Source organism: Festucalex cinctus, chromosome 6 (assembly GCF_051991245.1).
Source record: "Festucalex cinctus isolate MCC-2025b chromosome 6, RoL_Fcin_1.0, whole genome shotgun sequence".
NCBI classification, from domain to species: domain Eukaryota; kingdom Metazoa; phylum Chordata; class Actinopteri; order Syngnathiformes; family Syngnathidae; genus Festucalex; species Festucalex cinctus.
In genome coordinates, this window is record NC_135416.1 from 21261288 (window position 1) to 21273686 (window position 12399).

The window sequence follows — 12399 nt, forward strand, 5'->3', positions numbered from 1 at the left end:
TTTCTGCCAGACAAATATATATATATATATATTTTGCTACTTCATATTACAAATTCACATTTTTTTGTTTGTACACTTTAGTCTGTGTAATACCACTCAGACCTTCAAACACTTCATTTAAAAAAAAAAAAGAAAAAAGAAAAATGTGGGTCATGCTACTTACCCATGACAAATTGTCATCTGACACCAGTATGATGGCTTTGCTTGCTTCTCCATTGTTCTAGTCTAGTCTTGTTTTTGTGTGTTTCAGGAACTTCCTGATTATTGTTATACATTCATTTGATTTATTGGATAGAATTGTTTACTAGTCTGTTATCATTCCCAATGATGAATGAATCTTTGGAGCAGAATGAACTGTAAACTTTGCAAACTTTTAAGGATTAGGTGTGAGCTTTGTAGAACGTTGTGAGTTGCTGTATCGACCAAAACTAACATTTACATCCTACACCATAAGCAACATAAAATATATCACAAATAACCTTTCACCTCTTGTCCACTCTTGTCCACTGACAACAGATGGAGGGAGGGACTTGTATGGAAGAACCAATCAATATTCAACATTTGAGATGTTGAACTTTCCACATTTTTTTTTATTACGCGCCATATTTGTCTCTTAAGGCAATTGTGCTTTCACTTTGACAAAAAAGCTTTCACACTGGAAAAAAAAAATGTTACTTTTCCACTCTGGTGAATAATAACTAAGTTTTCAGTTCAAGTGAAAGATTTAGGTGAGAAAGGTTTTTGGTGTATGTGGATTTTTGGTATATGTGGATTTTTGGTGAGTGTTTTTTTTAATTTTTTTTATGTGTAGGTAAACATTATTTTTGCCTTATATGGCACCTAATGGAATCGTGTCAACTTGTCACATCTGAAACTGGTCTTAAATGAAACAAGCTCACTTCATTCAACTTTAATTGTGCCTACATGTAACATTCAAAACTTACCACAGATTAGGGAGGCATTTTTGTTCACAGGGTAAATAATTTGGTGTCCATTGGCTCAAACTTGGCATTTTCCGCCCCCTTTGACTGTCTGGTGAACTCGTTGGCACTGCCAGTTGAACTCTGGTGCGCCTCAACACGATCTGTTATTGACGCCTCCTCCTCAAGAAACGCCCCCCTGACAAGAACAATTAAGAACTACCTGTGAGAAGCAGCTTTCTAATCTCTGATCTCCGATAATGCCCTCCCATGGACGGGGTTTAGCCACTGTCCCTGATTTTTAGACACCATTTTACGCTTTCCATCCCTCGCACCTGTTACGCGCTCCCAGACGTGCGTCCTGGATTTTGTTTGCATGATGGGCTAAGCATTCATTAGTTTTAGCCTAGTTTTCATCTGCACTTTGGCCGATTGTGTCTCGATAATGGACCCGCATGATGCGTCATGATGATGATCTTTTGGGCACGGGAGCGATGAACTCGTGATGGATTAGGCGCGACTCCCCACAGAGCACCTGTTTAATCTCCGAAAACTCCTGAACTTGGTCTCTGCTTTTGTCTTGCTGGAATGGAGAGCGATCTAAGGCCCAGGGTGTGCTACCTGATGAAAACAGAACGCGGATATGGGTTCCACTTGCACGGCGAGAAGAATAAAGGTGGACAGTTTATCCGAAAAGTGGAGCCCGGCTCCTCGGCTGACTATGCCGGACTGAGAGCCGGGGACCGAGTGGTGGAGGTGAACGGCGAGAATGTAGAGAACGACAGCCATCACCAGGTGAGTTAATTGCAACTCATCATGAGACTGCGGGCGCTTTATTGCGCCAACTCGTATGTGAGTTGGCCTTTGAGTGGTAGAGTGACGTCACCTCTGTGAGATGCAAACAATAAACCCCTACCAGTTGGACCACTTTTATTTCGCCTGAGGTGGAGGAGGAGGAGGGGTACTTAAGTGGGTCAATGTGAGCCTTATGTAAAGGGGATCATGTTGTAATGGATGCAGTATAAAAACCCATCAACAGGTATTGGATTATTGAATTTTTTTGTCTTAAGTGTTTTATGTTGATGGAAAAAAAACAAACAGCTGTCAGACATTCAAATGCATGATGTTCAGGTTTTGACTGAGTGCTTTATAAGCCTGGATGTTGCAAATTAATCATTTGTTCTTGATGTATATCACGATACGGATATTCAATACTACTTTTTCCCCAAGATGACACCATTAGGCTACAAGTATTCACTCTTTTAGCACTAACCAATACTGAATACTTATGCCGCTAGTTCTATTGATATTTAAAATTTCTATTAATGCAATGACAAAAAATTAATTGTGAACAATGACCTTTCTTTTTAATGCAGATGATGATTTGCCAATGTGTTAAACAGCCGTACTATAGTGCACCTACTCCAGGGGAGGATTTACTCGATTTGAACCTTAATTATTCGTGGACGGTATCGGCAGCCTCCATGAGTACCCGATACCTTGAAATAAGGCTGATATTGGCCTGTGTCAGTATTTGGCCATCAAAACCACACTCTAAATGGCGTCCAAATCCATTCGCAACCTTCTTGGTTGCTATATTGACAATAATCCATAAATTATCCTACACCTAATTTTATATGCTCGCAGTTGTTTTAGTTCTGGCCTTGCCACAAAAATGATGTAGATGTTGTCGACACAAATTAGAAAAACATTTAATTTGACGATAATTGTTTTCATTGGCAAAGTTATAGCAAGACTAAATCCGTTCATCATTGAAGTTATGTTAAAGTTTAGAAAAAGTATTTATTTATTTATTTGTTTATTTATTTTCCTACCAACACTTGGTCATTTATGTAGTTTTAGATTTGCTCTATGTACAAAGTGTCCTGAGACAACGTCTGTTGTGATTTGGTGCTATATACTGTAAATACATTTTAATTGAATTGAAATAAAAATTTAATACATTTTTCCTTTGTAATATTAAAAAAAATGGACCAACTAAAATCGGTGGTATAAAACAATAATTTGTCTGTCGATGACGTTCACTTTGTTGCTATCTAGGTTACACACAAGTCGTGCTTGTTAACTCATTCACTCCCAGCCATTTTTACAGCAGCAATACTCTCCTGGCTGGATTTGGACTTATTTTGCGAGGCCCACAGAATATAATGTTCTATTGCTTTAAACCTATCAAAAGAAAGATTAAAGTATCTTCTTTCATCAGAAAAAAAAAGAAGTATATTTCTCTCTGTTTCCGTTTTGCAGCAATTAACAGAATATAGCTACGTTTCAGCATTACTCACAAATCTATTTAGAATTGTGAGTAATTGAGCTTTTTTTCCAACATGTTCCTGGTTGATCTCCTTTGCTCTGCTGCCACCTGTTGGTCGTTTGTGTAATAACTACTATTTCTGCAACCGTTCTTTGCAGTTGAGAGGCTGCATCAAAGCCTTCTGTATGCTCTAGCATAAAAAAAAACAACAACCTATAAATACGTCTTTGGGACACTAAAACATATAAAACGTATTTATACGTCTTTGGGAGCAAATGAGTTCATAAACAGCATACAAATGCAAACAAAATACTTTTCAGCCCTAAAAGAGTCATCCAAAATCTGCTGTGTACAGGTGGTGGAGCGAATCCGAGAGGTACCTCATCGCACCAGACTGCTGGTAGTGGACCGAAACACGGATGAGTACCTTCACAGCTGTGGTCTAGCTTGCACTGAGGAATTGGCCATCGAGATGGGGACCCTCTCCCCGCGTCTCTCACCTGGAGACACGCCATCAAGTTCTCCCTTACCAAGGGAGAATTCGCCCAAGTCCCCTAAACCTGACACGCCCACTTTTTTGATCTCACAAGGCAAGAGGCCCTCTGTGACATCAAGCACTGTAACCGACACAGAGGTAAGCATCTTCTTGACAGCCAATGAGCTAGGGTGTTTAGAACGGGCGTGTCATTGATTACACACCCTTGAACCTGATGAGAAATAATCTGGTTTTAAGATCTTGGCGTTCAATCTCAAAGCAGTGCCAGAGCGTCTGGCAGCTTCTCTCTCTCTCTCTCGAGGCGATAATGACTATCAACAAGGAAGACAACACTTGAGAAGAGAGCAAAAAACACGCTCTCGCATTCTTAGTCACATAATGAAACTTTTCTTCTTGCCTTGTAACATTGTGTCCCTCAAAAGGTCTTGAGTTCGTGTAATATTTGTTTACAATGTAGTGTTCTTTGAGGTGTGGTCATTTCAACTTTACTTTGAGACAGCTCTCTTTTTGCATGCTGAGTGTTACGTAACACCATACACATCTTTTTTCACACCTCTCTACATACTTGTGTTTTACCTTTTACCGTTTTTTTTTTCCAGAGATAGAGAGGCAAAGGTTAAATTGGAACATTTCAGCCCTCTTTTTCAATACAGTTTACATTTTAGACTAGGGGTGTCCAAACTACGGCCCACGAGCCATTTGCGGCCCACCATCCATTTTTTAATGGCCCGTGGCATATGCTAAAAATGTCATTTGACTTGGTTAAAATAAAATAAAAACAAAACTGTTTCGAGATGGTCAAAGTAAGAAGAGAGGGTGTCGAAAAACACAGGTGTTATTAAAAGTTATTTTAGTTAACTAAAACTAACGAAAAAACTAAAATTAAAAAAACTATTTCGTTCACGAAATAAAACAAAAACGATGATGCTTTTGAAAAAAAGAAAACTAACTGAAACTACATTTTATGTTTACAAAACTAACTAAAATAAAACTATAATTATAGCAAACGTCCTTCGTTTTAGTCTTTGTTAATTAATTTAATTAGTAATACACATAAAAAAATAAAACTAATTCTGAAATTAACTAAACTAAAACTAAGCATTTATTAAAGAACTAAAACTAATTAAAAAAAACTAACAGAAATATCCTGAAAACTAATTAAAACTAACTAAAAACAATTTTTTTTAAACTCAAAACAAAATAAAAACTAAAATGAAAAATTCCAAAACTATAATAACCCTATTGCCATACTACAAATAAATTGGTTTATATACTGTATCATTTTTCTAAATATGCAAAAGCACAAATATATTATTTGTACAATTTTTTAGGACTAAACACAATTTCTCTTCATAACATTATGTGTCCCTTGCGTCCTGATTTTCTGGATGTGGCCCTGAAATGAAAACGTTTGGACACTCCTGTTTTAGACACTTAATACAGGAAAAAGTATTTGGACATTTGGCAGTGATTTTGTGGGATCTCTGTGCAAAGGAGTCATTTGTTTTGGTTCATCACAAATTAATGAGGTTGAGGCCTTCCTTCCACACCAAATTTTACTAGTCTGTTGTAACTTGTTTTTGTTGAGTTTGGTCTGGCAGTTGTTTTTAAAAAAATTTTGGGGTACATATCCAAAACCAGTCTCGTTTTTTCTCTATCACGTCAACTTTGTCAAACTATAGGAGCTCTGTTTAAAAAAAAAAGAAAAAAAAAAAGAAAAAGAAATGTGTAGGCTACTGTGGCTACACAATAAATTCTGTAGAGTAAATTTGACTCTAGAGTACATTTAAGTGGGACCAAATAGACTCAGTTTTAGAGTACACTAATATTTACACTTGGAAGAGGGTAAAATAAAGGATTTGAAAAAAAATCAAATAAGGGTTGAGGAACAAACTCACAACCTTCAGGTTGGGAGACGGCTGCACTACCACCTGAGCTATGTCCATCCTATTGTTTATTTATATCCAAGAGGAGACCAAAATCATCGTTTTTGATTCCAGCTGACATTAGCGATATACTAACACACAGCAGGAGGTCTGTAGCTGAGGGAGTAAATCGGCTGTCTCCCAAAATGAAGATGAGTTCGTTTCTCAACCCTTGAATGACTTTTATTTTAAAATTTTTTAATTATTTATTTTACTCTCTTCCAAGTGTAAGTATTACTCTAAAACAGTCTATTTAGTCCCACTCTAAATAGAGTCAAATTTACTCTAAAAATCTTCTGTGTCTGTATGTAAAAAAAATAAAATAAAAAAAAATAAAAATAAAAAAAAATAAATCTAAGATGTAAAGCTTTGAAAACTAAAAAACAAAACAGAAAAACACATTTAACCCTTTGGGTTAGAATCTTTGAGGACAACAGGAGGGTTAAACGAAATGGACCTTACAACAGTATGCCCATGATTACAAAGTTAAGAGAAAAGCTAGTCCTCTTAATCCCTACTATGCTATCTTGAAAAAAAAAGAATAAAAACAAAATAGTGAGAGACTAGTGTAGAATTGCACTACATCTGCAGGGTTTCAAATATGCAATATGTACTGTACATATAGGAAACCCAAACTGCATAATAACTGATACAGCTGAATGTATTGCCAGTGCCACACAGTTGAAGTCTCCGAAGGCGGCAAGTACAGATCGTCTTGTGACGTATTGATTTTAGCTGACTTGAGAACACTCTGTCATAGCTCTCTGTTTGGGTTCCAAACAAAGTGAAGCTCAATCGTCAGTGTCATGACTCAAATCAAACTGTCTGTGTTTTGCAGGAAAACAAAGTAAATAGTGGCAGCTGGTGGTTACAATTCTCTTTCATAATCTTGCTTAAAATTAGCAAAATATAAACACAAAATAGATCACACACACGTTCTACTACATCACTTACGTAATCACACAATCAAGTAGCTTTTATTATACAGTACAAAACCAAACAAATAGCCTTTCTATTTTCATGTGCCTGGTGGAATTTAAAATTTAGAATATTGTTAATTAATATTATTTGCTGACTGTACACTAAATAAAAATGGCAACATCCATTACAATATATTTCCAACACTTGCAGCCGCAAACGGTTTTAGCCAATTCCTCCAGTAGAACTTCTCTTCTTAATGGGCTTGCATAATGGTTGACATTTATCAAACATAAACACGGACAAAATTTCATTCTTGCATGAGGTTAGAGGACACCCAAATAAAGGCTCATGTCGCCACAGTTTTGGCTGGATAGGCATCTCTACTTAACAAGTTATGTCCTGCAGTATTTTCTCTTTCTATTACCATTTGTTTTGTATTAATTCTTTTTTTTTTTTAGTTGTACACTAATAAGTAGTGTTGTGATACCGATACTGGTATCGGCAGAGGTGCCGATACTGCATTAAAACAGTGGTATCGGTATCAGTGAGTACTCACATGCCGATACCATTAATTCCAAAGCTAATATAGGATTTTGGATGCAGCATCTTGTGACTTGCTCGTGCACGACGTTCACTGATATGTGACATGTTCACTGCATGCCGATCTAAGATATCCTATTGGCCCTTGAATGCTCTGAACCAATGGCAGGACAGCTTTTTCATGTTGAGGAAAAAAAAAACAACCTAGGTATCGGTATGGTATCGGCATCAGCCAATACTGCAAAGCTGGAATTTGAATTGGTATCGGGGTCCAAAAAATGGTATTGGAACAACACTACTAATAATTCATTATCTTCTCCAAAATATGGTTTTCAATTAATCATACAATTTTTTTGTAGCCCCCACCCCCACCAAAAAAAAATCTTTAAAAAAATAATGATGAACCCCCAAAACACAAACCCAAAAAAGGGTGAAAAAGAAAAATATTATAAAAAAAAAAAGAGAGAGAGAGAGAGAGAGAGAGCTGAATCTGTGAGTGCCAAAGTGCGGGTATGAGGAGATATACTGTAGTAGAGGAAATATGTTTAGAATTTTAATGAAAAAAAATCTTGTAGTATATCTTCTGTGACACTTGTAACTTTTCTGACATTTTGTATGCATCATTGTTATTGCATGAAAGTGTTTAAATGTTGAAAAAAAAAATCATTTTTAAATTTTGGTGAAAAAAAAAGAGTGAATTAAAATCAGAACTCGATGCTAATTTCTATGTGAATTATATACTAACAAATTATAGTGGTTATTGTACTGGTCAGTGTGGTTTGCATCATGTTTTAGCTGAGTTGACAAAAATAACATGTCAGAATGGCATTTAGAACTGTCACCATTGCAATCCAATATGTTCTAACCAACAGAGCATTGACCTTATCCATCAGTGTGTATGGATTATAGTATAAACAATTTACACAATATACATTCCTTGGGTTATACAAAAAGCACTTAATTGTTACATAAGTGAATGTGCCTGCATAAGTTTTTATTGTTCATGGATCAGAAAAGACAGTGACAGTTGTCACAAAGCCCTCATAAAGCGGTTCATATAGCACCACACATAACTTTTGTGCAGGTATCGTCTGGGGTCAATTTCGACTCAATCCCCTTTCACCTCATTCCCCTCATTGACTATAGCAGCCATGCTAAACATCATCCACAAAGACAACTTTGGTAACGTTGTCCTCATTTGCAGGGTTATTTTACCCATCTACAGATAGAGGCCTCACCAGAGCCGTCGATTGAGCTCCTTCCCCGCCTGTGTCATCTGGTCAAAGGAGAACTGGGCTATGGCTTCAATCTGCACAGCAATAAAGCAAAGGGTGGACAATTTGTGCGCTCTGTGGACCCCCATTCACCTGCAGAGAGAGCCGACGTCCGCCCAGGAGATCGACTGGTGGAGGTACACACACACAAACACAGCTTGCTCTGAATTTTCCTTGCTAAATTGAGTGATATGGCAAGTGTGGACTCATAGGCAAAACAGACGTGCCACTTTCTTGATTAATCAAGTCTGTGCACTGATTTGCTAACTTGCTTTGTGATTGGATTAAAGTAGATTAGCTGGGATTAGTGTCTTGGACTGGAAGTGACAGAGGTGGTGTTGAGAGGGTGGAAGGCTGGAAATGTGATGTTGGCCAACCTTAAAAGGAATGGAGAACAGATAGATTCTTTTTAAATGTATGTTACAAGCCACCTTGTTACATAAAGTACCTCTATTAGTGAACAATATTAAATCTGAGAAGAGACATGCCTCCTGTTGGTCATATTGTGTAAAGGCTACTTCCTCTTAATCTCTGCTGTTTCTCATTAGCATCACTAAATCCTACTTCCCGTTGTCCTCACTGTTTCTTTTCGATGTTTCTCAGGTCAACGGAGTCAACATTGAATGTCTGAAACACTCTGAGGTGGTGGCGTTCATTAAAGCGGGAGAGAGAGAAGTGCGCCTCCTCCTCGTCGACCAGGAGACAGACGAGCTTTTTCACAGATTGGGGATCACGCCCACAGCCCGCCATGTATATTTTCAATTTTGTTTGGTTTTGACTTTTGACCACATTCATGCATAAAGTCCGCAGGTGGCAAACGTACACTTCAGAAGTCAACCTGAACATTTTATCCACCCATTCCTATCCATCTCAAGGGGCAGCCATTTTGCCCTTTTCTGTCAACTGAAAATGACATCACAGCAAGATTATTATAGTTAACGAAATAACCAAAACTAAAATTCAAAGAGCATTTTGGTTAATAAAATAAAATAAAAACTAAAATGATAACTAACTGCAACTAAATTTTACGTTTACAATATTAAAACTAACTACAATCATAGAGAAAATGTCCTTTGTTTTAGTATTTGGCAGTTAATTTAGTACATGAGCCTTTGATATTTTCTGTATTAACCGGAATAGGATGTTTAAGTAAAAGTGTGTCGCGCAGAATTGTCATCTAGCAACAGCCAATAGCAAAGCTCCTTCATATGACTTCGCTCCTAGGCAAAAATGTGTGCTTGACTCTTGGCACTAAACGCTACGTAACAAATGTGTTACTTTTCCAATTTTACCATGGTGTTTGTTTAATCGTGCACACAAGTAATACACAGAAAGAAAGAAAGAAAGAAAGAAAGAAAGAAAGAAAGAAAGAAATCTAATACTGAAACTAAATAAAACTAAGCTAAAACTAAGCATATTAAAAATAACTAAAACATTTTTTTTTAAAGTAACAGAACCACCCCGAATGCTATAATTAAAACTAACTAAATTTCAAAAACAAAACTTAAAACGAAATAAAAACTAACTAAAATGAAAATTCCCAAACTATAACAACCCTGTATCACAGTTCCTTTTCTTGGTCATGTGACGTTTGCAAGCTGAGTCATGATTAGTCGTTGCTTAAGCACTGAACAGGTGTGATGTCCTTTCCAGTTGACAGTCAGTAGCAAAATGGCCGCCCCCTGAGATGTATTAAAATATTTGTATTGTGCTGCTTAATTCATATTCCACAAGCGCAATATTAATCAGAATGCCATGTTTAAACTTACAGACTTAAGAGTCCTTTCAAACAATTAAAATAAGATGTGATTGAGCTGAAGCCAATATAAAACAGCACGCGATGATATAGTGCCACCTGCTGCTTGGACATGCACTGAAGCCTTACTCCAGTGTGGACAGCAGACCAATGAAATGAAATTGGATATTTCCCTGAGACACACCTGATGATCTGTATTCTGAAATGTGGAATCACCGCATGAGATCATCTCACCAACAGTTTCTTGTTAATTAATTACAGGTCTATATGGATGAATCATCTCTCGAAGCTTCCTCTTCTACCCCTTCTCCCACCTGCACTGAAGCGCCAATCATACACGTCACACTGACAGACGCCCCCATTACAAGCATGTCCCCCAAACAGAGGGCCAATGGGAGTTGCGCATCCCAGTCCTCAACCAGCTCCACCACTCAATCAGAGCTCAGTAGCTCCGACATGAGTTTCCAGGTAAGAAACTTGTCAGAGTTTGCGTGTGTGCGGACTCCAAATGGTGACAACTTATTGTTGTGTGTGCATATTGGAGGTCCCCGAGGAGGATGATAGGAGGGTTTTGGACCCTTTCATGGACAACGGCCTGCGTTTGAGTCCTACAGCAGCTGAGGCGAAGCAAAAGGTTCTTGCCAGACGCAACAAAAAGAGGGCGCCCCCTATGGACTGGAGCAGGAAGCAAGAGATCTTCAGCAACTTCTAATGCTACAGAGCAAGAGGACTCTAGAATACAAGAATGAGTTGTGGCATAAATGTTCATACAGAACAATACTTGCTAATGCATGAACAAGGATAAAGTAATGCAAGCAAGTACTAGACACTAACATAGCGACATATTGATTCTGGATCTTAAGCGATACTTTGAGAAACAGTATTGTATTTTCTGCCTGTATCTTATTTAAGGATGCAAGAAGAGGCTCCCAGAGTTGTTGTTTGGAGGTATACTGTAGTCAGCCCTCATAGATCCTCCTTAACTCATTTGCTCCCAAAAAATGTATAAATATGTTCTATTTAAATATGTATGTCCCAAAAACGTATTTATATTTTCTTTCTTTTTATGCTAGAGCATACAGAAGGCTTTGATGTAGCCTCTGAACTGAAGAGAACAGTTGAAGCACTGGCAGTTACTACAAAAATGGCCAGCAGATGGCGGCAGAGTATGAGATCAACCAGGGCCATGTTGCAACAAGCTGTTTTCCCCACAGTTTTAAACAGATTTGTGAATAATGATGAAACTAGATTCTAATGCTAATTGCTTCAAAACAGAAACAGATAGAAATACTTTTTTTTCCGAATGAAAGAAGAGACTAATCTTTCTTTTGGTAGGTTCCATGTTTTTATAGCAATAGAAAACAATATTCTGTGGGCCCTGTAAAATCAGTCAAAATCCAGTACAACAGTCGGAGTGAAGGGAATTGAAATGGAATGAAAATGGCTGGGAGTGAATGAGTTAAGTATGCTCAACAGGCAGGATTTGAGGTCAGGGAATGATGGTGGGCAACAGTTGTTTTCCCTTTCAACCCTTATATGCCAAAATTGTACATGTTGGCTATACACCAACCATCCAGAACTCAATTTAACGGGACCCTTTATTGCAATATTCATCTTTTTGTTTTTTTTAATTAGTCCATAATTCATGTGTTTCTGTGCGTACTGCAAACATGAGTATTGGGTAGAAGTGACGAAAATACAGTTTCAAAACTTTGCAGGATTCCGTGTAATGTTCTTTTATCTGTAACTGATATGCATACATACATCATTTTAGCAGAGGTTGAATCTTTGTCTCAGGAAAGTTGGAAAGGCCAAAGTATTGAGAAAGAAATGATCTGTTTATGATCCAAAACACCCAGCTCATCCAAACTCATCGCGAGAAGCTTCATCATGCAACAAGACCCAAATCACACTGCCAACATAACAAAGGATTACTTTGGTTGGAAGGTCAGTTAATCACCAAACCTTGACTCAAAAGCATTTTGCTTACTGAAGAGACTGAAGCGAGAAACCCCCAGAGACAAACAAGAACTGAAAAAGGCTGCAGTAAAGGCCTGGAAAATCATTTCAAATGAAGAACATAAAAGTCTGCAGAAGTCAATAGGTCGCAGGCTTGATGCAGTTATTGAAAGGAATGAGTACGTACCAAATATTAAACTATTTCAATACTTTTTCTCACTTGAAAAGTGGTTAGCTTTAAAAAAGGTGCTCTGTCCTGAGTTGTTTAACACGTCTACCATCAAATAAAAGCTAGAATTTGAAATTTTTGTCTCATATTCATCTTTTGATCTGAAA

At 37.5% G+C, this 12399-nt stretch overlaps 1 protein-coding gene across 2 annotated transcripts; it reads left to right on the plus strand.

The window, feature by feature from the left end:
• Positions 1–1173: 1173 nt before the first annotated feature.
• nherf2 (NHERF family PDZ scaffold protein 2) lies at positions 1174–12367 on the plus strand. Of its 2 annotated transcripts, none has more exons than XM_077524405.1 (6): positions 1174–1715; positions 3548–3826; positions 8300–8485; positions 8952–9098; positions 10366–10572; positions 10649–12367. In XM_077524405.1, the coding sequence occupies exons 1-6, from the start codon at positions 1509–1511 to the stop codon at positions 10814–10816; spliced, it is 1194 nt and encodes a 397-aa protein (XP_077380531.1). In that variant the 5' UTR covers positions 1174–1508; the 3' UTR covers positions 10817–12367. The 2 variants fall into 2 exon arrangements, with proteins under 2 accessions (XP_077380531.1, XP_077380530.1); XM_077524404.1 differs by having other exon boundaries at positions 1178–1715; positions 8279–8485.
• The last annotated feature ends 32 nt before the right edge of the window (positions 12368–12399 follow it).